The 26,094-nt window shown below is 55.4% G+C and overlaps 4 protein-coding genes across 4 annotated transcripts; 2 read left to right on the top strand and 2 right to left on the bottom strand.

The window, feature by feature from the left end:
- Positions 1-14,041: 14,041 nt before the first annotated feature.
- LOC117650947 (facilitated trehalose transporter Tret1-like) lies at positions 14,042-16,496 on the bottom strand. Its single transcript, XM_034394604.1, has 6 exons — positions 16,024-16,496; positions 15,695-15,948; positions 15,428-15,604; positions 15,001-15,342; positions 14,739-14,915; positions 14,042-14,519 (listed from the first exon to the last, which is right to left on the bottom strand). Exons 1-6 carry the CDS (start codon positions 16,286-16,288, stop codon positions 14,175-14,177), a joined length of 1,560 nt encoding a protein of 519 aa, XP_034250495.1. The 5' UTR covers positions 16,289-16,496; the 3' UTR covers positions 14,042-14,174.
- Positions 16,497-18,129: 1,633 nt separating this feature from the next.
- LOC117650258 (vegetative cell wall protein gp1-like) lies at positions 18,130-20,777 on the top strand. Its single transcript, XM_034393525.1, has 3 exons — positions 18,130-18,281; positions 18,877-19,306; positions 19,376-20,777. Exons 2-3 carry the CDS (start codon positions 18,911-18,913, stop codon positions 20,387-20,389), a joined length of 1,410 nt encoding a protein of 469 aa, XP_034249416.1. The 5' UTR covers positions 18,130-18,281; positions 18,877-18,910; the 3' UTR covers positions 20,390-20,777.
- A 76-nt stretch (positions 20,778-20,853) lies between these two features.
- On the bottom strand, positions 20,854-22,080 carry LOC117650260 (NHP2-like protein 1 homolog). Its single transcript, XM_034393529.1, has 4 exons — positions 21,925-22,080; positions 21,498-21,615; positions 21,284-21,421; positions 20,854-21,211 (listed from the first exon to the last, which is right to left on the bottom strand). Exons 1-4 carry the CDS (start codon positions 21,925-21,927, stop codon positions 21,087-21,089), a joined length of 384 nt encoding a protein of 127 aa, XP_034249420.1. The 5' UTR covers positions 21,928-22,080; the 3' UTR covers positions 20,854-21,086.
- Positions 22,081-22,124: 44 nt separating this feature from the next.
- Positions 22,125-25,733, top strand: LOC117650257 (small RNA degrading nuclease 5). Its single transcript, XM_034393524.1, has 12 exons — positions 22,125-22,368; positions 22,447-22,551; positions 22,624-22,731; positions 22,807-22,952; positions 23,164-23,393; positions 23,474-23,924; positions 24,016-24,160; positions 24,258-24,452; positions 24,532-24,721; positions 24,810-25,004; positions 25,093-25,375; positions 25,459-25,733. Exons 1-12 carry the CDS (start codon positions 22,267-22,269, stop codon positions 25,616-25,618), a joined length of 2,310 nt encoding a protein of 769 aa, XP_034249415.1. The 5' UTR covers positions 22,125-22,266; the 3' UTR covers positions 25,619-25,733.
- Positions 25,734-26,094: the final 361 nt, after the last annotated feature.

Here is a 26,094-nt window from a genome sequence, read left to right as displayed (position 1 = left end):
CTAGACGTGCAACGATTATCTTGATTTGGGTACCCCTTGGGGTGGGGGGTCTAAAGCAGGCCTTATGTAAGGTTTCTGAAACGCGCTAAAATGGGTTAAAAGTGGGAATTTCTTTTGTTATGCCTTTGTTTGCGTTGACTTTATTGTGGCCAAATGCCCTTTTATTGATTTTTAATTATGAACGCTTTTGCATTAAAAGCAGTGCCATCTTAAATCAGAAATCTGATTGATTTCTGCCTCAAAAACCGCTGTCTTATCTCGCCTTATGCGCATAACACGTAAAAAACGTTTTGAGTTTTTTTCGGGGAATTTTTGGCGAAAACCTTACGTAAATGGGGGGGTCTCGAAAACCTTACTTCGCCTTGCATGGGGGTACATGGGGGTCAAAAAGCCCCCAAATCGCCCTTACGTAATTTGTGAACGCTCCCTGCGCGGATCGCGGACTTTTGAAAGGAAAGGGTGACATAGCGCTTTTGGCCTGCGTACGAAGAGGAATAATTGCCTTCCTTAGGCGACCAACTACATGAGGAGAGGGTGATAACACCCCCTACACCCCCATCATCCCCTTCCGCCTGGATCCGCGCCTGAGACCGTCCCCTCTAGATAAAGCCAGAAGCTGCCAAGCCCGGCGAAACGAGGCGAGCAGGCAAAAAGAGAATAATTAGCCTGGAACGTTTGCCCGACTGAGGTTTTTTCCTGTTTGTTTGCAGGCGGGCATTTTTCTTGGGAAGGCTTGGCTCCCGGCTCAAAAAACTAGCGCACTCGGCCTCGGCCCTCTCTGGAAGCTGCACACTCGGCGCCGTGTTTCGCTGGTCACAGAGTGCTGGCTTGCACACAGTGTGGCACACAGTGTGGCACACACGGGGCTCTGAGCTCAAAGCTTGCCAAAGAGCTGCACTGCCAGGCGCCACTTTCCCGACGCCCTCCATTCAAGTGAGGATCCGAAAGGAGCCGTCCCTCGCCGCCACCGGCAGCACGCATGCTGGCAAATGGAATGGCAATGGAAAATGCATTTCACCCTCGGCTGGCGTCAAAAGGTGCTGTCCACGGCCCGTTTTGTCTGATTTCGGCAGAGAGTAGTCACTGTCGTTTTGGGGACGATCCATGACTGTCTTTCACGTCGGCATGGTAGTTATGGCCCTTCGGGGCCTCATTCCCCGGCGGGCCTCGCAGAGCCCTGTCCCGTCAGACGCACCCTGCGCGCCCCGCGGCTAATGCGCCGTGCCGCCTGGAGCCAGACAGACAGACAGACAGACGACAGACAGACAGACAGACAGACAGACAGACAGACAGACAGACAGACAGACAGACAGACAGACAGACAGACAGACAGACAGACAGCCCAGCCAAACAGACAGCCAGCCAGACAGCCAGCGTGCAGGCGACGTCGACGAGGACGCCGTGGACGACGGGGACGGAGCACGCCTCAGGGCCCTGGGCTTTGGTGAGACACCGCGCTGAGGTGTGTGGCGAGGTGGGCGGGTTGGGACTGGCACCCATTGTCTTGCGGTGACTGTGTGACTAGGATGCGGCCTGCTGTGCGGTGCTGCAGCAAACGTCGGCCGGAACGTGACCACGCCTACCCTAGCCCGGAACGCCGTCGGCCAGGTCGTAGGCCAGGACGACGTCGCCCCGGCGTCGGCAAAGACCCGGCCCGGCCGACCGGGCTGGCAACAATGCTGTGCCGCCGGCGAGGCCGCCGCCGGCGATAAGCTAAGCTGTAGAGCAGGGCGGGTGACACGGCGGCACGGCGGCACCAGCAGCGCCAGCCAGAGCAGGTTCGAGATTGCCGTCGGTGTCTGTGCCGTTGTCTAGGGCAGAGCAAGCGGAAGCGGCGGCGGTACAGATACCTCCCCCTCCACCCTCCAACGCCCCGCGGCCCCGCCCTACGTCTAGTCCTACAGCCCCCACGGCCCCGCGGCTCATTGGCTTGCCGCCACGGCACGCCCTCCCTCCAGGCCCTGGGGGCGCCGCTGCCGCTTGCTGCAGGAAAAGGACGACACCTTCAAGGGCTGCTATTAAGGGGAGGAATCGTTAGTGCCACGCGGCGCGCCGCCCTGCACGCGGCCAGGCTGGCGGGGAGCAGGGCAAACTCGTCCCCGTCCGACTAGTCCCGGACCTATCTCGTCCCAGGGCATGTAGGCCCCAGGCTAGATGCCGGGCCAGCCGCCACAGGCCTGGGCCTGGGCCTGGGCCCCACCGAAGACGCCCCGGAGCCGGATGCGCCGCACCGAGGCTGGCTGGCAGCGCACAGCTAGAAAGGGCCGCGAGAAAGGGCGGCACCCTTTTTGTGGTGGACGATGAAGCAATTGAAAACGTTGCAGAAAGACGAAAGTCAGACGTCATTTGGGCTCGCCTACACTCAGAACGCAAAAACTATCGCCCATAATTTTGGGCATGATTGAAATGCGAGCCCCGGAAATGTTTTTGAGAAAGTCTGAGCTCGAAAGAAAAGTTTTTCGTCTCTGCTCGCCTCCCAGCATGACCGCACGCCCGGCCGGCGGCCAGTTACGTCACTGCCTGTTTCGTTGGTGTCCACGTCCACTCAGTCCTCAACGAGGTCCTACATTTTGAACCATTTTACCTGTTTTGCACCGCGTCGTCTTTTGCTGTTTGTTTGTTTGTTTGTTTGTTTGTTTGTTTTGATTGTTTTGCGCGTTTTCTTGTATTTTTTTGGAAAAATGTGACGTAAGTCGGGGGGGGGGGGGGGGGGCAAGGGGCACAGAACGCGCTGGAGGTGGCGTCATCAAATGAGCTGGAACGTGATCTCGCCGGCTCCGCTGCACAAAAAAATGAGGTTGGCTTGCCGCCAACCGATGATTTTATTGTTTTCCGTCCAAGTTTACCCTTGTTTCCGATTTTTTTGGCATTATGATTTTGCGGAAAGTTTCATGATGTCTGGCCTGATTCCTGTTCAAGAACTTCACAGCTTGCGGGCAAAAAAGAGGTCTAGGTTGTAACGACAAAATAAAATTGGTGTGCTAGTGACGCGTGACTTGCCCTTCGACGGAATGGAGAGATTCCTGAGACGACGGGGGGCCAAGTGGGGCGGCGACAGGCCGATGTTTGGCTCGGCCTCGGCCTCGTCCCCAAGGTCAGGGCCTCAAGGTGCGTCTCGCGAGGCAAAAGATGCCCCCCCGAGGCCCGGCCAAGGCCCGGCCAAGGCCCGGCCGGCCCCGCCAGAACGACGTGCCCCCTTTATCTGCACCAATTCAAAGGCCGGCGGGGGGCGCTTGTCTGGGACGACGCGGAGGACGGACGCGCCACTTGGGCCCGACCACTGCTGGGGTAATCGAGTCAAAGGCAGGGCAGGGCCAGGGAGACAGCGCCGAGACCGATTTGCAGACTCCGCAGCCGCACAGGAAGGAGCGATCAGCCATTCGCCGTGACTTTTGTTGCTTAGTGCGCGGTAACAAAGATTCGATTACAGCCAATCGCTCTGCTCCCTTCGCAGTGGTGGCTGAGGGTCTGGAAATTAGTCTCGGTGGTCTCCCGGGCCCTGGCCCTGCCTTTGACTCAATTACCCCGGCAGGCGCTGGCGCCCTGGCCGAGCAGCTCGCTGCGTCCGCCGCGTCGTACCTGGTACCACGCTGAAATTCTGACGAAAAACTTCCACCGCATAACCAAACTTCCAGTCTTTCAGTCGCCACGCGCGTAACGAAAAGACCTTTGTTGAGCGCTCGGGACCAAAGATGCGATGATCAAGGAGAATCGCTTTTCTCTGCGCAAGACGCTCAGACACGGCAACTGCGTTTACACGCGTGTTCGCCATCGCACCGCCATCGCGCCGCGCGCGCCCTTCTGTTTCTGGCAGTAAGTCCATACTTGTTCTACCCGTTTTCTGAGGGCCTTTACACACACACACACGCGCGCGCGCGCGCGCGCGCGTACACTCCAAATCCAGGGTGTCTAGAAACTATACGCCTTAGGCGTATGCCACAGAAATGGAACTGCCTTAAGGCGCCTTGATTCTACACGCCAAAGGCGTATACCCCATTGAGCACCTTTTGCAGATAGAAGTTAGCATGTGAGCACCATTGGTCGAAGGAAAGGTGCGTGCATTGTACACACCCTGGATCATAGGCACTGAGCTCAACAGGACTCAAGGTGCGTAGAATGTAAACACCCTTTAAGGCCTCGGTAGGCATGGCCTCGGCCAAGGGCGGTGTTTGCATTCAACGCACCTTGAGTCCTGTTGAGCTCAGTGCCTATGATCCAGGGTGTGTACAATGCACGCACCTTTCCTTCGACCAATGGTGTTCACATGCTAACTTCTATCTGCAAAAGGTGCTCAATGGGGTATACGCCTTGGGCGTCTAGTTTCAAGGCGCCTTAAGGCAGTTCCATTTCTGTGGCATGCGCCAAAGGCGTATAGTTTCTAGACACCCTGGATTTGGAGTGTACACACACAGCCTCCACGCACGACCCCCTGCGCCCCCCATGGACGAGGGTAAACAGTGCGCTCACACTTTATGGAGCGGGTCGAGCGGTACTAGTTGCCCGGTAAGTGACACGACACGAGGTGGGTGCTATGGGCCGCCGCTCTTTGACGCCGTTACGCAGGCCTCGCACGGCACCCTGACGGTGAGTGGTGGGGACTGGCGGCAACCTCGCGGCGAGGGCGTGCTAACTTAATATTTGTTGAGTTTCAGAGAGCCCGTATCGAGTAAACGGCCAGAAATAAAAAAAAAGTTATGCGTAGTAAACTCAAATTTTACATTGAATATGGACTTTTTTGACTCGATCGTCGACGAAAGTCCAAAAGCGGCCAAGAACGGCGCGCTCTGCTCGCGGTCCAGGCGACACGGCGCCACACGGCTTTTGCGGTGCGCCGAACGGGCTGCTTTTTTTTTAACGGTTCGCCGCCGAGCTTTGACGGGGGCGGCGTGTGAGGCAGGGCAAGGCAGGGCCAGGCAGGGCCAGGCCGCTCAACAAGTAGAATGCAAATTAACGGCGCCGCACCGCCAGCGAGCGGCGCGCCCAGCCGCGCGAAGGGAGCCCCGTTGTTGTGCGCGCGCACCCTGGCGCACCGCACCACCCCCGCCGCCTCATGATGTAATAGGCGACGGCCGAAGGCGTGCCACAAAGGGGGGCCCTCGTTAAGGTTAGGTTGGGGTTTTGTGTGGTGCCATCATAGTGCGGCATTGCATTGGCGCAATCGAAAAGGCGGACGCAGTGAAAAAGCGACGCGATAATCGGCGAGAAAGCACCTTTCTTTATTAAAATCGACCGACCACGTGGTGGCGGGGCGGCGTGGCGCCTCCAGTGCTGTTGCGCTGCTTGGCTACTACTCACCGGGGCGCAGACCACCGCGGACGCCGTGCCTGCTCTGTGGCTCTGCTTGCTAGTTCCTTTGCTCCGTCCTTGTCGCCTAAGTCCACATTCTCGGCAGCGTCTTTTTCTCGGGACTCACTCCTGCTGCTCAAACCCGACCACCTCAATAAGAAGTTACCGCTGGAGCGACTCAACTTAAAGGACTTCTTGGGGTCGTACAGCGGGCCGCGCCGCGTAGTCTTCGTTGCCATTCTCGTTCCTGGAAGCGGCGCGGGGCGGCGCGGAAGCACTAGGACCGACTTGGACGGCGCGCCGCGGCGGCGGAGGGGGCTCTTCTGGCAGGGTGTCCTTTGGAAGGACTACTGGCATCCCTTCCTGCCCCAAACCCCTTCTACGTGAGAAGACACAAATGAACCGAAAGGGGAGTCCGCCGGGACGTAGGGTCACCACAGGGCGCCGAGGGCGCGGAGGGCGGCGGGCCGCGAGCCGAGCCCTGCCTTCGGAACGAGCAACAACGAGAGGGAGGGAGCGCGATCTGCAAAACAGCCGAGGGACACGCTTAATTTTCTTTAAGTTTCCGACTCGGAGCTTGTGGGCGGAGAAGGCCGGGGAGGGCAGTCCCGCCCTGTCGGCGGCACTGGGCGCCACACTGCTACACCGCGCTAGGCCAAGGCAAAGCGAGTTGTCGCCGCAGCCCGGCCGGGAGACCCACCCCACCCGCCGGTGGAATCCCTTTCGTCCTGACATACTACTTCTTTAATCCAGATTGAGATCAGCTCCGCAATTACAAACAATAACTCCCGCCATAAACCGCCTCCCTGCCGCCGGGCGGGGGAGCACGACGGCGCCGTGGCGTGACTGGGTCCACCTCCACGAAAGGGCAAGGGCACCCGACACGTGCAACTCGAAGTAGGGTGCCAAGTACTACAAGAGGAGTCCGCGGGGCGCAGGGCCCCCGGCTATGGTTACGAGGCGGTGCGGTGCGGGGAAGCGCGGGGTGGGGCGGGGCGGGGTGGGGCCGGGCGGCGCGGCGTCGCGACGAGGAAATCAGCTGAATCGTTTCCGGCATAGCCTGAGGACTCGGTTGACTTTCCATCGCTTGAAATCTACGAAAGGCGGTCCAGAGAGTGCGGGGCGGGGTGGGGCGGGTCGGGGCGCGGGGCCTGGCTCGCCTGGCCGAAAACTAGCCGCGGGGAATTATAATGGAGATTTGGCCGGAAGCCAGCCGGGCGTCTCGTCTCCCATCGAACGCCCTTCGCTCCGCCGCGGCTGCCGCGCACCGTAGTGCGTCGCCGACACGGAGCTTAATGATCCCCTCCGGAAAATGATTGTTTTCAGATCAAATTCCTGGAGGGAGGATTTGGGGGATCCTCCTGGGTTCTGTACGAGCCATTCGCAGGTTCGATTCCCCTCACCGCGGAGACAGCGGCGACCCGACCTCATCTCAAAGACTCCCGCGAGAGTCCCACTCTGTGGGGACCGCTGGCGCCGCGGAGATAGCGGAGACTTTTCTGGGAGAGATTCTAGGAGGGGGAAATCGGTGTTGTGGCAAGGGAAAATAATCAGGCGGCGGCGCTGAAAAGTGGGAGGAGTGAGGAAATTCCGGGGAAATTGACACGCGGGCGCGGGAAATTGCAGAGAAATCGCATTCCAGACGTGCGTCGCGGTGCCCGCCAAAGCAAGGCCAGGCAGGCAGACAGGCAAGGCAGGGAGCAGGCCGAGGGCGGATCCAGAATCAGCTTGAGGGGAGGGGGAAGTGCCTCTCTTCGCACAGGGGCAAAGTGTTGCTTTGGCCTATTCACGGATGAGTGCAACTCTTTGCCCAACTGTCAGGCGACTTTCTTCGGGTAGCGTACCGTAGGGGTGCGAATGAGATTTACAGAGCGGTGAGGCACTGTTCGGAATCAGACTTGCAGTGGCTTGGCGGGGGGGAAAGGGGGCTGGCGGTGACGTGCCCGACGATGAGTCCCTTTACCTTGAGCTGCGAACGCTGCGAACGCTGCGGGCCACGCGGGCCGGCTGCTGAGATGCAGCGACACGACCGGGCGCACAGCGCGGGGGCTTGGCGGCGGCACGCCTGCGGCACGCGGCTGGTTTGCTGGTTCGCGGTGCTGGCCTGCTGGCCTGCTAGCGTGCTGGTCGCTCGGAGGGAGAGGTCGGGGCGTCGCGGCGGCCGAGGCACGACTGTGCCCCCCGAAGCCGTCGCCCGGTGGGCCTAGCGGCGCAGCGAGGCGCGGGGTCTCGCCGCCGCTGCCGCCTCCTCGGCGATACCCCGCGCGCATGCGTCCCCGGCATTGTTGCCACCCTCCGGGGGCCTCGCCGGGCGCGCTGCTGCGCTGCTGGCGCTGCTATGCCCCGGGCAGCTCCGGCGCTCCGGCAGCGCGGGGCGGCGGGACGGCGGGGCGGCTGGACCGTGCGGCCCATTGTCGAGCGGCCCTCTCTGCTGCCCGGAAGGATGGCCAGCGCGTCCGCGTCCTTTTCCGGGACACCCTCGTCCCTTTGTGCCGAGTCAGGACTGCCGTCCTGGCAGTGGCGTAGTGATTTTCGATGAGGCGGCCCCGGGACCGTCCTCGCAGGGAGCTCTGAAGGCCCTGGAAGCTTGCTGGAAGCGCCCGATAAGTGCGACCAAAATAAATTGCTACGGCACCTGACTGCCTGACTGCCGGACTGGGCGAGATGGCCCCCGGGTGGGCCAGCCTTGGGGCCAGCGGGCCCGCCCCGCCGGCCACCGTGCTCGCCCCTCGCAGCTTCGCGGCCCTTCCAGAGGGTCACGTTCCGCGGAAAATCGCGTTTCTCCGGTGAGGGGGCGGAGGCCAGGCCAGTCCAGGCCAAGCCACGCCGCGCAGCCACGGACCAGCGCCGAATGGAATGGCACTGCCCGTCTCGCTTCGCTCAGAGCCCTCAAAGCGAAAAAGGTGGCAACGGGCGGCCGGCAAGTTGGCAGAATGATGGACGTGCCGACGGTGTGCCGACGGTGTGCCGACGGTGTGCCGACGGTGTGCCGACGGTGTGCCGACGCCGACGGTGTGCCGACGAGGGGCCCGGACCGGCATCTTTCATGCATCAGTCTGGGGGCCGGTGTGGCGGTCTTATCGCCATGGACGTCTTCTGCTGTGGCGTACGGCGTAGCCGTGAACCTGCTTCGGAAGTAGTCTTTCGCCTAAAGTTCCCCCTCAAGTTTGAGCATTGCCCTCTCTGCCGGCGCGCTGGGCTCGAGGCCCTTCAAGACGATAAGGGGCCTTCAGCTTCAGGGGGATCTAATGACGACCTGTGGCTCGGCGGCTCGGAGCAGCCGGCCCAAAGTCACCCCGGCTGGCCCGAGCCCCTGGCCCTGGCAAGCCACTGGCAAGCCACTGGCAAGCCACTGGAAAGCCACTGGAAAGCCACTGGAAAGCCACTGGAAAGCCACTGGAAAGCCACTGGAAAGCCACTGGAAAGCCACTGGAGAGCGGGTAGCTCCCCGCTCGCGAGTTCCAGGAGAGAGGCGGACGCGGTGCGTGGTGCCCGGACAAGACCCATCAGGCGAGGCGGCCACCCAAAAAACGCAGCCTCTTCACCGGAGCGGCGGGGCGGGCAACCCAAACTCGCAGCTGACGAACGCATCGCATCGCGAGGCGAACAGCGCGAGGACGCCGCCGTCCCTCCGGCCGCCCAACAGCCGCGGACAGCACTGCCGAGCCACAAGCGGCCACAGGTAAACAAACGCCGCAGCGAAATCACTTGAATGTTTTCAAATAAATTCACTCATTGCAAGTTAATTTCCTCGGTTCCCGAAACGAATTTTTTGTGTACTGAAGTGTTCCGTCACGTGTCCGAAGAGCCGACGCGGGCCCCACGGGGAGCGAGCGTTTCCGGTGGGCCTGGCATGTCCTGGCTGGCGGAGCGGACGGCGCGAGGGCCTCCCAGACCCTCCGCGACCACCTCGGCCACCTCGGCCGGTGCCATGTAGCGAGCCGGTAATAAACGTGCCCGACTGGCCGCGCCTTTCCGATCAATAATTCGCGACAACTTCTAAATCATTTCCCCCGCGACGCCCCGGACCGTGTCGTGCCGACCGGCAGTCCCTCTGCCGCCACTGTCATTTGCTTTTATGGTCGTGCATGAATCCTTTACCGGAAAACACACCCACGCATGTACACAGACACGCACGCACACGCACACGCACGTCAAACAGGCTCTTATGCGCGCACACGCAAACAGCGCCCGCCCTTGTGGACACACCATACAGTGCCGGTCCCGCAGTGGCGAACGACATCGGTCATAAAGGGACTAGACCAGACCGGCCTGAAGACGGCGGCACGGGGCCCATGTTGGGGCGCTGCCTCTCTCCCCATCTTCTTCCTTCAGCCCCCACCTTTTTTTCTCTCTCTCTGTCTCTCAATTTCAATTTTTATTTTTCATTTTCTTTTCTATTTAAAAAAAAAGCACTGCATTTACATTTTGTGAAAAAATTTAACTTATCCCCTCGCCTAATAACTGTAGAACATCGCCTTAAAAAAAACTCAAAAAGAACTCTCTCTCACCTGTTTCAGTCGAATGGAAGGGCGACCCAGTTTCCCGTGACACAATCATGCTGCAATCAAGCCACGACGCCCCGCTCCCGCAGGAGAAGATGGAAGTGGCTTCCTGGAGCCGTGATCGAAACCAATCGAGATATCATAACAGGTTTCATACAATTGTTTTGAGAGGTTGATTTTTATTTTTGTTTCGCGTGCTTTGCGCCCCACTTCTTCAAATGAGGCCACCCTCATTCCAGAAACGTGACGTCACGTTGAGACGAACGCGGCAAGATGTCACGTTCCTTAGAGCATTGCGTCACATTCGTTTGGACGTGAATCAGCCATAAATTAGCTTAATCACGTTCAAACAAATGTGACACAATGCTCTAAGGAACGTGACATCTTGTCAAGCGCGAATCCAGAAAAAGAGGGGGGGGGGCGCAAAAGGGCAATTTCCCCCCCCCCTCCAAATGCCCTAGAAAGCCGCCTAAAATGTAGACAAAAAGCAGCACTTAACCGCCCTGTAAATAGGCAAAAAGTGATACTCCCCCCCCCACCTCATCATCATCATCAGCAGCATCATCATCATCATCATCATCATCATCACCGCCATCATCAACGCTGCTAGGCCCAATAGCCTACGATCAGTTGTGGTCTAGCCCGTAGTGGTAATGGTAATGCAGCGAGGCATCCCGTCGACACGCCTGTGGTGCGGGCGGCCTATGCGGCTGTCCGCGGGCGCTCCGGCCGGCCGCCCTCGGTAGCGGGCTGCTCTGCTCGGCCTGCTCCACGAAGTTTGCGATCCTTCTCAGACAACATGCGCGGCGCCAGTCGCGGCCTCACATGGCGACGGAGGGCGGGCAGGCAGAGGGATAGAGTGAGTAAGAGTGAGAGAGAAGGAAAACTACGTCGTGGCGACGTCCCTCCACCACACTCGGAACGTATAAGCTGCTTCCCGTTGTGGCTGGAGGCCCGGTTTCACTGGTCAGACGAGACGAAACGAGACGAGACCTCACGGCGAATATGTGGCGTTGTGAATGGGGCATTTTTACTCGGATCAACTATCTGGCGGACTGACGGTGTTCCTCTTCTCCCAGTTTTAATTCCAAGTTCTGACCAAGTCAAGTTGGCCCCTTGCCCAGGCCCCGCGCCCCCTCTCCCTTTATCAGCATCCGCGACGCGACCAAGTGGTTATGTACCTGCTAGACATCCACTAGCTCCGCAGCCTATGAATTACGTGACAAACCCCGCTCCGGGTCGGCCTAACGCAAAGGGGCCTTGCGGCGGCGGCGGCTGCGGCAGCGACGCCCAACAAACAGAAAGAGGAAAAATAAAGAGAGCGGAAAGCGCAGGGAAAATAAAAACAGATGTCGCGGAGTAGCGATTCAATTTCCAGCGCCGTCGTCTTCCGGGCCGTGGCTGGGCCGGGCGGGGCGGGGCGGGGCGGGGCGGGGTGTCGGTTCGTGGCTAGGGATAGCCAAGGCAAAAAAGACAACGTGGCATGGCTTAGCGGTGCTACGTGGGACGGGGGAGGGCCGGAGGGGAGGGCCGGAGGGGAGGGCCGGAGGGGAGGGCCGGAGGGGAGGGCCGGAGGGGAGGGCCGGAGGGGAGGGGTCCATACGACGTGTTCGTTCTCTCTCGGACACAGGGCCTGGCTCGGCCTCTCTGCCTGTCCTGCCCGGGTGCGATGCTTATCGGGGCAAAACACAAACAGTGAGAAATCCCCGAGGGAGGAGTGGCGTTGGTCGCGCGGCAAGGGGCAAGGCGCCCACCCACGGCTTGCGCGACGGACGACCGCGCGACCGCGCGACTAGACATTTATTCCCCTCCAAACGCGCGGCACTCTCCTTCTTCAGTTTGGATTTCTCAACGCGCGTTCGCGCAGGAGGGCGTCTCGAATGTTCGGCAGTGCGGTCCCCGGCGGTCCCCAGGGCGGCGCCGGCCGTGCTGGGCCCTGCTGGTATCCCTGCTGGGGACGAATGCCAAAAGAGCAATAACGCCGTGTGGTCCCCCGGCCACAGCGCCGCCCCCGCGCCGCCCCCGCGCCGCCCTCACGCCGGCCCTGCGCGTCTCGGTGTCTGCGGTAATAACAATGGTCTTGTCGTGGACCTCGCTGGGTCGCCTCCTCATCGGCCCTTGTCCCCTCCCCTACCCAGGGAAGCACCCGGAACTTCCCCCTCCTCCGCCCCTCCAAAACCCACTCCGGCCCGCTTTGGCTGCCATGGCTGCCGCGGTTCGGGCGATATGAAAAATCACGTCGGGGGCATTTTGGCATTTTGCACGCGGACACTCACTCATGCCGCTCCGCGTGGGACGGGCCGAGACGGGCAGTCACTGCCTCTGGTGGCGGGCCGCCGGGGCCGCCGGGGACGCCGCATTGGACTCGCGGCCGGACTGTGACGGTGCCGAGGTCCTTCGGGACGAGAAGAAGCGGAATAAGAAACGTCAAAGGGCTCGCCCGCGCGGCGCAACGGTCCCCAGTGATTGCTAAACCAAGCTCCTGCCAGACGGAGACCCTCAGGAACCGTTGAATAAAATCTCCGCCAGCAGGAAAACAAATATTAAAGTGAACAGTTGGAAATTTCCATAACTCTTGGCGTGGTTGGTACGGGGGAACTATTTCTTCGCATAACAATATAGTTTGTATCACAAAGTTACTTCATGATGTTTTGGTCGAAAATCCTCACTTTTAACCTGGGGATCGGAAAAAAACCGTAGTTATCTGGAATGGCGTGTCCATCGAATGGGCAACCCTCAGTATGCCCGCGGGCTGTGTCCAGTGGCCATGCCAACAGAAAAGCGGACCGAAACACTGTTTCCAACTGCGCGGGTTTTTTTTTTCGGCCACTCTCTCGGTGCGAGATGAGTATTGGCAGTCAGGATGTTGATGGTTGTTTTCCAGGTAAACGTAGTCTGCCTCGCCTCCGCTTCGCCGCCATGAAAGGGGGAACGGGCAGAATGCGTGGAACCCGTATTGCTTGCGTTCAATTTCCATGCCATCCGTGTTTTGTAATCGCGATCACACACGTCATTTTCCTCGCGCGACCCAGACCAAGGCCCACGCCCGGACGGCAGTGCGGATTATTTCTTATCTTCTCCGCATTTAAATGGGAAAAAAAGGTGCACGTTCGCCGTGCGTGTGGCGGCGCGGACGCAGCTGAGGACGCAGCGAACAACGAGCAGCTGAAGCGGGTCTTGGCACACCACGATGGGCCCCAGGCAGCCCCAGGCAGCCCCAGGCCGCTGTGGCCGCTGTCCTGGGCCAGACCTCCGCCCCGCTGAGCCTCTCCGCCATTGGGCTGCCAGCTTAGCTGTCACTCCATCCCGGATAACAAATTCGCGTTAGGCATTCCCCACTTTCAACTTTTTTCTGGGCCAACACAACGCGGGGCGACGCGGGGCCCCAGTGAGCAGAGCAGCTGCCGCCCGCCACGTCCCTTCCCTTCTCCCCGCATACCCGGCACCGCAGAGTGTGTGGGACGCGAGGGGAAGCAATGAATTTACATCGCCAACCGCTTCTCTCTCTCTCTCTCTCTCTCTCTCTTTCTCTCTTCTCTCTCTCTCTCTCTCTCTCTCTCTCTCTCTCTCTCTCTCTCTCTCTCTCTCTCTCTCTCTCTCTCTCTCGTTTCAATTTTAATTTTTAATTTTTAATTTGGCTGGTACCACGTGGTCGGGTAATAGACCCTTTCACTTGCCGTGAGATGGAGAATAGAAGAAATCAAAATGCAGGAACTGGTAGGGCGCCCACTTTGCGGCCGCTGCTGTCAAAAAACAAATCTCTCATTTCGTGACAAGTGCAGATGCTGACGTAGTTCGTACACCGCTAGATGGTGCGCTGCTGGTTCCATAAATTTGGTTACTTTGTTCTTTCCCCGGCGACAAGCGAGTGGGGTCTGGTTCTCCTTGGCTCCCTTCGGCTCCCTTTGGCTCATTCACTCCCTTTGTCTCCGCGGCGCGTCTTCTGGCCGTTCAGGGTCGCGGTGGTGGTCGCGGTCGCGGAGGACGAGGACGGCAAGGCGCGGCTGCGCCGGGCTGCGCCGGGCTGCGCCCTCAGCCTCAGCCATCCCCTTCAAGGTTCCCTTCCGGATGCCTTGGTCAATTTGGCGTGCCCTTCGAACCCTCGTCGGGTGGCTTGATCCTACGACCTCCCCCCCCCCTCTTTCCCTCTCCCTCGTCCCCTTCCCCCGACCAAGAAGGGCTTTGGAACCAATGTAGAGCAGGCCCGTCGAGAACTTCGTTCATTGTTGTTGAACAGTTTCACCCATTACTTATCTTTTTAAAAAAAGTTTTTACGTTTTTACTATAAAATTGGTATTACAAAACATGTACAGCATGCAAGACTTAAACCAAGAAAGTTCAAAATGCCATGAACCCGCTTCGTCCCCTCTCCCACCCTCCAAACTACAGCTCGGCCTGGACCTCGTCCAGGGTCTTGCCCTTGGTCTCGGGCAGGGCCAGGACGACGAAGACGCACGACAGCACGCCGAGCGCGAAGAAGCCCCAGTAGCACACGTAGTTGCCGAGCTCCGCGGCCACGCCGGGGTAGAACTTGGTGACGAGGAAGGACGCGCACCAGCCCGTGGCGGCGCACGCGGCCGTCGCCACCCCCTTGATGTTGTCCGGGAAGATCTCGCCGAGGAACACCCAGACCACAGCGCCCCAGCCGGTGGTGAAGGTGAACATGTAGACGCAGACCAGGATGATGGGCAGCCACGACACGCTCGACACGTCTCGCCCCAGAAACTCCTGCCGAGATTCAAGCTTATTGGTGGGGGTAATGCAAGCATCCGGGTTACTCATCTCGGGCAGACCGAGACAAAGAATGGGGTTGTGGTGGCTGATAAAAGAAGTCAAGGCAACGATACGGAAATGCGTGTGCGCCTCGCCGTCGCGGCGTCGCGGCTCCACCGCCCACCGTGCGCTGAAGCGCGTTGGGTGGCCTACGTCCCAGGCAGCCCCTCCCACCTTGAAGTAGAAGTAGCCGCCCATCAGACCGGTGCAGGCCGCCATGCAGACGGAGGAGAACGTCAGCAGCGCCCGCCGGCCGAGGGTGTCCACGAAGAACATGGACACGCCCCCGGACACCACCTCCACGGCCGCCACGACGATGCTGGCAGTGTACGCGTCGAACGAGCCAGTCTCCTGCGGCACGGATTCAGAAAGTACGGAAAACCGAAGTACACTGATCAAAATTTCAAAAGTGAGGGGTTGGGAGGCAGCCCCTGACCTTGAAGAGCTGGCTGGCGTAGAAGGTGATGGCGTTGACACCCGTGATTTGCTGCAGGATCATGAGCACCATGGTGATGGCCAGGGCCTTCTTGGCGGCGCGCGTGCCGAACGCCTTCCAGCCGGCCGGCGTGGCCGCGCTCTCCTTGACGCCGACCTTGAGCAGGGCCAGCTCGGCGTCCACGTCGTAGTGCGGGCCGCGGTAGAAGAGCAGCGCCTTCTTGGCGTCCTCCTCGCGGCCGCGGAGCAGGAACCAGCGCGGCGTGTCCGGGAACCACATGAAGCCCAGGATGTGCAGCACGGACACCGCGAGGCACGCCACGTTCAGCCACAACACCGGCAGCTGCAACGGAGTGCCAGACAGTGAACCGGGGGCCGGGGGTCGCGGTCGCAGTCGCGCTCGCAGTCGCAGCCAACGCCATGCTTACTAGCTTGCCGAAGACGTAGACCACGAGGATGCCCACGCACAGGAGGATCTCGAAGTAGGAGGACAGGGCGCCGCGGATGCGGGGCTCCGACATCTCGCACACGAAGATGGGCGTGGCGACGCACGCCGCCCCGCACGCCGCGCCCACGAGCAGCCGCCCCGCGTACAGCATCCACACCTGCAGCACCGCGCAGTGGGCGTCAGTGGGCATTAGTGGGCGTCAGTGCCAGTTGCAGTGCCAGTTGCCGCGGCCCGGCGCGGCCCTTACCGACGACGCCCACAGGTGCAGCGCCCACGCGACGATGGTGACGGGCCCCACGGCCAGGATGACCGTCTTGCGGCCCAGCGAGTGCACGAGCCTGCCCACCGAGGCCGCGCCGACGGACGCGCCGACGCAGAACAGCGAGACGACCCAGGACCACTCGTCCAGGGTCACGGGCATGCCCTGCGCGCCGTCCAGGACCTCCGCCGCCGCCGAGCTCCAGCCCAGCGCGAGCCCCACGATGGTGCCCGCGTTGGCGGCTGCGTGCCGCAAAGGTCGGACTCAGCAAAACACTTGAGCGGTCCCAAACCTGGGGGTCGAACCGAGGACCTCACCTGCCATGGCGCCGGCATGCTGCACCAGGACGCGGCCCCGAGCGGCCGGCCCGACCTCAGACCCGACCGCGCTGCCGCAGCCTGTGTACGGACTGGGAGCCTCCTCCGCCATGGCTCGCTGGCCCTCGTCCTCCGTCTGCAGCAGGCGTCGGAGGCCGGGCAAGTGTGAAAGAGTCCCGTGAGCCGCGCGGGGACGGCACGGACGGCGCGGGCCGAGGAGCACTGATAGCGCGGCTAGCGCAGCCATGGCACATGCATGGCACATGTATGGCAAGTCTTTGGCAGCCTGCCTTTAATGGCCGCCAGCCTAAGTGTGACTTTCTGTTTACCTTTTTGGTGGGCCGTGGGCCTGCTTTTCCTGGCCGGGGCCACCCCTCACCCCGTCTGCAGCAGATTCCTGGTTTAGAAGCCTCTACTTCGTGCCTCTACTCGCTGCAGTGAGACAGTGGGCGTCCCCCCGCCCCAACAACACCTCAAGCACGTGTACTGTGTGCGCGACGCCGCATGTGTACTGTATTTTCGGAGACGATAAAAGGTGCTCGCAGGCAAGGCAGTCGGGGTCGGCGGCCAAACAAAGGCGCGCGGGATTGAGTAGATCAGCGGGGTACTATCTCGGGCGCCGAGGCGGGCGGAGATAGAGCGCGGAAGGCGCGCGACGCGGCAAAGGGCAGGGCCCGCACCGCGCCCACTTTGTCGGGTGCTCCTCCATTTCTGGTGACCTTGGGGCGTTGCGGCCGCGCAGCTGTTGTCAGACTTAGTCGGACGCACGACTAACCCGACTCCCCCGCCCCCGCAGAGTAAGTGACGCGGTGGGTCTAGTCTACATATGTTTCAAAACAACGCCCCCCCCCAGGGTTCGGAAAGTTACAGGTAGTAACTAGTTACAATACCGGTACTAGTTACTTTTTTGAGTAACGATACTAGTAACTAGTTACTTTTCTCAGGCTCGGTAACTGTATCGGTACTAGTTACAAATTTGCCGGTAAAGTACTAGTTGTTCGTTACAGTTACATTTCGCTCGCCGGCTCCACCATTTTCCCTTTTCTTCTCGCGCACACGTGAGGCAAAACTCGGCGCTGATGAGATATTTTTCTCGGATTGACTTTGTTTTGTCCCCACGTGTGTTGTCAGGGAGAGAGGGTGCGACAATTCGTTCCGGACGCCATAGTCCTTGCCGGTCAACCTTCCTGGTTTATTGGTCCCGAGAATGGCATAAAGGACGGAGCGCGGCATCCTGTCTCTCTCCCACTGCAACTGCCTGGCCTGAATAGACAAAGGCAGGAGACGGGCAGGTCGGGGGCTCACATGTTTGGGAATCGGCGCGGCAGGTCAATTATGAAAAGATGGCGTGAAAGTACGGTCGCAATGGGCGAGGCTGTGCACTTGACCTTGGTCGCAGAAGCAATGAAGAGACGACGTTTGTTGAACCCGATCAGCTTGGAAAAGTGACCGGGGGAGGGGGGGCTTTTTTATGCATTGAACTTCTCTACTCTGCCAAAAAGTAACAGTAAAAGTAACTAGTTACAAATTTTTCGGTAACAGTAACGATACTAGTTACTTTTCCGGACGAAAGTAACGGTAACAGTAACTAGTAAAACTTTTGGGACAAGTAACTGTAACGGTACTAGTTACAAAAATTTGAGTAACTTTCCGAACCCTGCCCCCCCCCTGCCCTTTCCCTTGGGGGTGGCTCAGTTTCAACGCAACTGCGTCAGGAAAAGAGAGGCTCACCCCTACCGTCCCTCCCTCCCGCCCTCACGGCAGGTCTCGTTTCCGTGCGAGAGAGATAGAGATAGTAAGTAGACCGGCGGCCGCACGGGCCGTGCGAGGAAGTGCGAGGTTTGCGTATTCCCCGTTCCGCGACCGCCGCGACCGCCCCGCCCGCCCGGTCCGCCCGGGCCGCGGGCAGTCGAGTCGAGTCTGTCGAGTCGGGACGCAGATGAGTCATACGGAAACCGGACCGATCCCTTCCTGCCGGAGCGAGGAGCAAGCAAAGCAGCCCGCTATCACCGCACCGTCCGTCGACACGAGTTGCTCTACAGTCCTCCTACTCCAACCCCTTCCCTTCCACTACACCCCCACCCCCCACCCCCTCCGCCTCCACCCTGCCCGCCCCAGCAGCCCCCGCCCCGCCTCCCGCCTCGGAAGCACAACACTGCGCCGCCGCCGTACTGCCGTACCCCCGTGTTGTGATTTCGTCTTGCATCGCCGTATCGCTGCAGAGCGCTGTGCTGCTGAGGCCATCCTGTTGAAGAAAGGTGAGCGCGACGCCTCGGTCGTTGTTTGGTTGGTGTCATCGCCATTTAGAGCTCGAATAGAAGGATTTTCAAAGTGTAGTGCGGACACCCTAACCTCAAAGTGTCGCCGGCACTGAGCCTAATTCTGGACCCACGATTCGCCACCGGCTTTTGCTTTTGCTATTTCGCAGGTTTTGTGGGATTCAGGTCAGCTCGGTTGAGCTCGCAGTTTCTTGTAAAGATTTGCTCTTTCTGTATCGGAACTCGTCTCGCTCTTGCCTGTAATTTCTTTCAATCGAGAATGTACAGAAAATCTCTCCCTTTGTTGCTGAACTGATTTGCTTCCTACTCCGCACGGAGGAGCACCCGGCCGCAAAGATTAACATTGGTGGAGGGGGCGGGGGCTTTAATTCGCCTCGCCCCCTTCCCCTTGCCTCTTCGAGCGAGGGCTCCTGCCTGCTGCCGTGCGGCTGTGTTCGATGGGTTGCTTGCGGACACGGCGCCACCGCCTCGCGTCGCTACGCGTCGCGACTCGTGCCCAGAGTGTCAGCCGTTCCGGGCGCAGCACTACGAAACTTTGGAAAGCGTTGACGTGGTTCATGTGGATGTGTTGCAGGTGTCTCGCTTTGCTTGGCGTGCTTCGCCGTGCCATGGAGTGGTACAGCCACGCGTGCCGCATGTGCGGCGCGGTCGCGGAGAACCACACGGCCAACGTGCGCCACATGATGGGGCACCTTCGCTCCTACCTCTGCATGGTGTGCGGCGAGGTGTTCCAGCGAGCCGAGGACCTCCTGCAGCACGCCGACAAGCACGACTCGCCCGAGAACGCCCGGCGGACCCGCGTCATCGAGATAAACCTGGCCGATGATTCCGAGGAAGACTTGGAGAACGTAGACCCCGACCCCACCGTCAAAGTAGTGGCTATAGACTTGACGGCCACCGACGATGAAGACGAGGACGTCGCCCTCCCTCCCCCGCCAGGGCCAGGGCCAGGGCCAGGGCCACCGCAACGGGGACGCTCTGGCCAAAGCGACTCCCGGACCCAGGTATGTCGCGCACCGCCCACTTGGTGTGCATGGCGCTGACGGTTTGGTTTCAACTTAGCGTGTTTTCAGAAACAGCCGCCACTCCTCATGGAATGTGCCGTGGCCGCTGAGCCGCTGCCCCTGATGTTGTTACTTGGTGACAGTCTGGACCCGGAGCCGCTCAAAGCCGCCGACGCCCCCCTGGCCCCTGCCGCCCCTGCCGGCCGGTGCGCTCGCTGCTCGCGCCCCGGGCCTGCTTCCGTCAAGAAGGCCTGCAGCTGCACCAAGACGGCCACCAAGACCGTCATCAAGACGGAGCGGCCGCGACGGCGACCCGCGCCACGGCTCAGGCCGACGAGAACGCCGTCTTCAAGGACGGCGCCGTCCAGGAAAGCCCTAGCCACAGCCGCGCCCACGACCACGGCCAAGGAGGACATCCGCGTCCCCACCGCGGTCCTTGCTCCAGCGGATGACCCTCGTGTCCCCAGTGTCGGTGCCGCTGTGCGCGCTGTGCCAACACCCCCAGGACCTGGCCCTAGGTCGGCCCTGGGTCCTCGTCTGAGGCCGAAGGCTGAACCGAGTCCCGAGCCGCCCGTGCCGGCCCTGCCCCCTGTGCCGGCCGTGCCCCCTGTGCCGGCCCTGCCCCCTGTGCCGGCCCTGCCCCCTGTGCCGGCCCTGCCCCCTGTGCCGGCCGTGCCCCCTGTGCCGGCCGTGCCCCAGACCCCGAGGACACGCCGCACCCGCACCGCCGCCACCAAGCCCAAGTTCTCCAGCGGGGGTCGGAAGCGCTGTCCGCCCACCCTTGCTGCCTCGGCGTCGACCTGCCCGTCCGCCAGCGGCGCCAGCCCGTCCGCAACGCGCTGGATTGACGCAATGGCCAAAAAGTACACCACGTCCTACCCGAACGGCCGCAAGTGCTACTTCTGCACAACCGTGTTCAAGACAATAACGGGGAGTTACACTCACTGGCACATCCTGCGGCACTTCTCCAAGTGCTACAACAGGACATGTCTGGATTGTGGCGAGTACTTCTCAAACAAAGACGCCCTCAAGAGCCACCGACTGCAGCAAGCCACAACCACACCACACACCCCCAAGGTGTAGTCCCCAAGATTATTAAATTTATATTGTTTTATTTGAGATGAAACTGAGGCACGCATTTTATAAGAAGATATTCATTTATGCCTCTTTCATTGATTCATTTTGTTTTAGCTTGATCCGGCAGTATTGAGATGACGATGAAGCACCACATTTACTGTTCATTAATTGTGAGAGTTGCTTAGCACTCAACCTAAGGAGCATTTAGCCTCTGCACACACAGTGCAAGATACATTTACAATTATAAATTGGTTGGTCCTGTACTTCGCTTCAAGAACTTACATCATGCTAAGCTTAGCCTGTATGTACAGTCCTCTCCAATGCCAACTTCATTTTCCATTTTGGGAGTTCATTCTGTCAAATGATTTAATAAACTTGCAACTTTGTCACTGAAGTATTCTGTAATTCTGTCAACCAGAATGCCCAAGTTGATCCCGAGCAAGGCAGTAGAGCAAAAACAACACTTGAAAAACTGGACTAAATTTGTTATATTGAATCAATCATTTAGAGATACAAGATTGGAATGAAAGTGTTCAAAGAAAACCCTCCTGGTAACAAAATATGTCAATTCATATAAAAACAAAAAAAATCAAAATCTCTTTTTGAACATAATTTGTTAAGTCAAGTTTTGAATTTAGCCACAGTATATAATGATGACCTCAGTCACCTTATCTAAACTAAATGCACTTAGTATACAATAATATCACACAAGAAGCCGTTCAATTTCCTGCTGAATGGATGTGATCTGAGGTTTGAGCTGAGATCCTTCATTTACAGTGACAGACACTGCAACAGTTGGCCTGGACACTCCACAAGCACGGCCCAAAGCTGAAAAAGACACAAGTTTAACACACAAGACACAATGACATGAACTGGAGCACCCTCAGATTTGGGATTTACCTTGCTTTGAACGGACGAATACATATGGCACATTCTTGTCTTCACACAGCAGAGGGAGATGGAGGAGAATTTCCAAAGGCTCTGCGTCAGCTGCCATAATGATGAATTCGGAGAGGCCTCTATTGAGGGTCTTAGTTGCTGTGAAATAAAAGACTAGAGTAAATAAGACAACTGAAAGCAATTACAATAAAACATTGAAACGCAGGAGCCGTACCTTCATTAGCTCCTTTACGAAGCTGTTTGTAGTTAACGGCTTGCTGCACAAGGTTGAGAATCTTAGCAGTCAAGGTGGCATCAGCCAAAGGGTAGGCCTTGGGGTTCACTTCTTCAGTCTGAAAAGAAGAAATCATCATTAAAGAAAGGCACAAGCAAATTAAGTGACAATGTGAAAAATTCAACATACTACAACGTAAGCCAAGGCTTTAGGCCACTGGCAAATAATTATTCATCAGCAAAAATAACCAAATTTAAAGAAAGTGAGAACAATTTGAGAAGATTGTGTACAATAAAAATAAAAGCAATATCTAAAGCAGGCCATAATATTGCGTTACAGGTACGCCGGTAACCTGTTCGCACGTGTGCGAGGGTAAATGGAAGTTTTTCCGAAACTCGGGAAACGGTCTGGAAACATACAAACTTACCATGGTAAAGAGTAGAAAATAAGAAACTCGAGAGAACACACAAGTATATTCAGAACCTCTCCGCGACTTAAAATCGCTTCACTGAGGGTGAAATCCACAAAATAATCTCAACGTCTCCAGAACGTGACCACAAACAGAACGGTTGCACGCACAACCCACGGCGGCGTGTCTGGGTGTGTTCCCTACCTCCATGCCGATCAGTGGTCGCAGTTGGTCGCAGTGGTCAAAAGCAGAATGGCGAGAACAACATAACCTCCGTCTTGTCGTGTTTGTTGTCCATACATTGAAATTTTAAGTTAATCGGTTTCGAACTGAATTTGGTAACACAATTTGGCTTTGGAAATGGAACACGAGAAGAAAACTAAGCAATCACGAAGAGAGAACAAAATGCGCAAAATGGCAGCTCTCGTAGAAATAGCCCAACTTAATGCTCGAGATCGCATGGTTAGTGTGCAAGTATTGCCTTCCATGGAAAATATCTGCCCTCTTCTTGCCATGTTTAGTAATATTTTTTCTCCACAGGAGGCCTCTACTTCGAACGTTAAAGAACATTCTAATCCGCCCCCTGACACCTCTGATGAACCAAACAGCAAAAAGTTAAAATTAAGCAATGGCACTGCTCACAGTGTGAGTTCAATATTTGTATGGCTTATGACTTCCAGTATCATTTCTTTTTCACATCAATTGTTTTGTTAACAGGATGACATTCAAGAGGCCGGATCTGAACTGGTTGATGAAAGTAAAAGAAAATATTCTGAGGCTGAATATGCTCAACTTCGCGCTGTTCTAAGAGAAACTTGGAAAACTGTAAGATTTTTACCCTTTTTTGACAGGTTTTCTAATACATCGTTTGTCAACATTATTGATTATTCTGTTTTACAGAGATCAGCATCTTTGATTCTTAAAGAATCTGGATTAGAAGCCAAGCTTGACATTCCGACTTCTGATAGAGTTCCAATATTTTTATCAGATTTACAGAGTCTTGTCTTGAAAAGCATGCTGAAAAACGCGTCACCTTTGGTACCAAGGTAATTTTTTTCACTTACTGATGGATGTGTCTTGCCTTATTTCCCCAGTTTTTGACTGCCACCAGTTTGATGGCTTATCACCAGCTGGGTGTTGCTTGTGAGCGCATTTTGGCAATTTTGGGTGTTCAGCAACAGACCATTCAACACATCTTCTAGGAGTAATAATAAATTAATCTTTTGTAAACCTTTACTTTCTTTTCTTTTTCAATAGGTGGTGTAAGTTAGATAGAGTTAGTCGACTGAAGTCTGTGCGTATACTTTTTATTGAGGGAGCAGGAATAAGTGACTATCTTCTGGCGAAAGAAAAGCTCCCTGCTCTTGTCAACTCATCTTATCCAATTTGCCTCGAAGTTATTATGCCCACTGCATATTGTGGTGACCTAGTCGAAGAATTCTGTGCTGTACCGATGCCTTTCTTGGAGTATCAAAGACAGGTTAAAAGTAAGTTGTAGTTTATGTACTCTTAGGGGCTTTCATTGTGTTGACCACATTTATAAATAATCAATTTCTAATTGTTTCAGCTCATGGTTCTATTGATAATGCATTAAAGAAACCTGATAGTGGTGTTTTCAAAATATTAAGGGCATTTTTTCCTGTAGAGGACAAATCTGAAACCCCTGCTAATCTTAGTATTGACTTGAGAGAAGAGGTACCTTCTTCATCAGAAATTCATCAATCTGACAAAAGTGGCTCTAAACTGTCTCTATCAAGTGAACCCAAAGAGGATTCAGTGGACCACTTAAAGTCTTCAGAGAATACTGTTTCTGAAAGGGACCAATCAAAAAATGAAAAAGACAATTCAGTGAATGGATCTGCACCTTCTGATAGTAATGAAACACAACCTGCGATTCCAGAGGAACCACTTGAATTGCATCCATCAGACAAATTTCCAAGGACAGCTTTATTGCTTTCAGCGTGGCAAATGATTGAAGAAGGCTACCCTCTTCTATTAAACAATGAGATGAGAGAAAAGTATGCTCAATCCGCCAAAATTTTCATTTTTTATAAAAGTAAATATTTTGTAAATGGGTTTGTTAAATTTAAATTATTTGACACGTTTTAGGTATAGCACCTTTGTGCTTACAAAATCGCAATACAAGGAGGTCAACAACCATTCACCCATGTACGGTTTGGATTGTGAAATGTGCATGACTTCTATTGGTGCTAGTGAAGTCACAAGAGTTGGCATTGTGAATGAAAAACATGAGGTGTGTACCAAACAGTTATTGTTCCATGAAACTTTCTGTTATTTTTATCCAATGATTAATGATATTTACTTCTACTCTTGCTTCTACCTTATTGTAGACTGTTCTAGATACATTAGTTTTACCATACAATGAAATCACCAATTTCTTGACAAAATATTCTGGAATAACAGCTCAAATGATGAAAAATGTTACCACAAGATTGGAGGACGTACAAGATTTCATCAGAGAATATTTGGAGCCTGATGCCATTTTAGTTGGTCAATCCCTGCAGTTCGACTTAAAAGCTTTAAAGGTTAGCAACCTTATTAGAATCACCAATTTTCTTCAAAATTTTTATAACCTCATTTCAATAATTTTTCTTGTTTCTATAGATTATACACCCATATTGCATTGACACCAGTGTCATTTTTAACATATCAGGAGATCGTTACAGGAAGTCAAAACTGTCATTGCTATCAGAACGATTTTTGGGTGAACAAATTCAATTGGGCCATGCAGGTCACAGTCCTGTTGAAGATTCTTTGGCTTCTCTCAAGTTGGTTCAACTAAAACTCAATCATCGTATGTTGCATGTATATACAGTATGTCCACCTTATGTGCATGAGTGTGTATGTAAATTTTTTTGAGTATTTTTCTGTGTATTTGATAGATATTGAGTTTGGAGATGCAGTCCTTCAAAACCAAGCACAGCCAATGGTTCGAACAGGCTTTGAAACTAGTGCAACAACTAATATCACTCATGGTAAAAAGAAGCACTCTTCACTGGTTAAAAAGAAGATAAAAGAGGATTTATGTCATTATGCTACTAGTTTATTTAGTTTGACTTCACGTTCAGGCTTGCATGGTTTGTTTCTTTTCTTTTCACTCTTTTTTTCACTTACATTACATCCTTCATTCTGTGCATTGATTAAAATTTAAATCCAACATTCCAGCAACTATTGTATCAACTCCTGATATATTGGAAAAATATATTGATTTTCTTGATCCAACAACCACCACCTATGATCAATGCAATTCAAGTGAAGGTGATTTAGATGAGGGATCTAGTGAAGAAAATCCAAAGACTGGTGGGGTAAATTGCATTATTGGCGACTCAAATCTGTCAGTGGTTGACAAAGCTGCTGCGAGTAGCAGCTTTTTAACAGTGGGTCACATCCAACTCTCAGCAAATGAGAGTGATTCGTTGTTACGTCAAGAGGATAAAATTGTCAATGAGTAAGTAATATAAACCAATTGCAACTTCCATTACTGATAGCTCATTTCTTTGGTACCTGAAATATTGTTATCTTTTTGTTTAGGATTAATCACTACATAAGCCAGATGGAGGAATCTGCTTCAGTTAATACTCTTTCCATAGTTGTCCTGTGTGGTAGAGAAAAATCATCTAATGGAATGTGTTTTATCAAGTTACCAAAGCCAAAAATCAAATTTCATCCCAAGGATTCAACAGCATCATGACAGCATCTAGTTGTTAAATACCCTCAGAAGCTGGTATCCCATTGTTATCTAAAGATATTTACTTACGTCTATGTACTGACACAATAAAAAAAGGAAACATCTTACTGTTAAACCAGTTTATTGCAATTTATTTAATAACATTGTTTTCAGACATGTGGGCCACAAACAACAAAAATTCACGTCTTCATATTAGTACCATGATGAAGATGAGTTTAAGAATTTTAATAAAAAGGTAAATACTCTAACAAGCTGAAAAACTTATTTACCATAAATTTTTTCAGCGTTGATTACATCTTCTCTATACTTGGCAAGCCGGGGATCACCAGGCCTCATGACTGCAATGGAAATAAATTATCCAAAATTACGCGTTGATCAAATGAAATACGTATGATAGGGGCTTTGGTTCGATTACTAGAGCGACAAAATGAGTGCAGTATGAACAATTTGAAGAAAATTGATCAATACGAGAGAAGGAA

Source organism: Thrips palmi, unplaced genomic scaffold, assembly GCF_012932325.1.
Source record: "Thrips palmi isolate BJ-2018 unplaced genomic scaffold, TpBJ-2018v1 HiC_scaffold_5, whole genome shotgun sequence".
In the NCBI taxonomy this organism is placed as follows: Eukaryota; Metazoa; Arthropoda; class Insecta; order Thysanoptera; family Thripidae; genus Thrips; species Thrips palmi.
Note: the sequence above shows the minus strand (reverse complement) of the source record. Positions and strands in the feature narration are given on the sequence as shown.

Coding starts and splice junctions, on each gene's coding strand:
- LOC117650947 (XM_034394604.1), bottom strand. CDS start 16,288: ATGTGCCATGCATGTGCCATGGCTGCGCTAGCCGCGCTATCAGTGCTC. Junction 15,605..15,694: donor TGCACCTGTGGGCGTCGTCG/GTAAGGGCCGCG, acceptor GCGGTGCTGCAG/GTGTGGATGCTGTACGCGGG. Junction 14,916..15,000: donor ACGCCAGCCAGCTCTTCAAG/GTCAGGGGCTGC, acceptor TCCGTGCCGCAG/GAGACTGGCTCGTTCGACGC.
- LOC117650258 (XM_034393525.1), top strand. CDS start 18,911: ATGGAGTGGTACAGCCACGCGTGCCGCATGTGCGGCGCGGTCGCGGAG. Junction 19,307..19,375: donor AAAGCGACTCCCGGACCCAG/GTATGTCGCGCA, acceptor GCGTGTTTTCAG/AAACAGCCGCCACTCCTCAT.
- LOC117650260 (XM_034393529.1), bottom strand. Junction 21,422..21,497: donor TCGTAAAGGAGCTAATGAAG/GTACGGCTCCTG, acceptor TTTATTTCACAG/CAACTAAGACCCTCAATAGA. Junction 21,212..21,283: donor ATTCGTCCGTTCAAAGCAAG/GTAAATCCCAAA, acceptor TGTCTTTTTCAG/CTTTGGGCCGTGCTTGTGGA.
- LOC117650257 (XM_034393524.1), top strand. CDS start 22,267: ATGGAACACGAGAAGAAAACTAAGCAATCACGAAGAGAGAACAAAATG. Junction 22,369..22,446: donor TTAATGCTCGAGATCGCATG/GTTAGTGTGCAA, acceptor TTTTCTCCACAG/GAGGCCTCTACTTCGAACGT. Junction 25,376..25,458: donor GAGGATAAAATTGTCAATGA/GTAAGTAATATA, acceptor CTTTTTGTTTAG/GATTAATCACTACATAAGCC.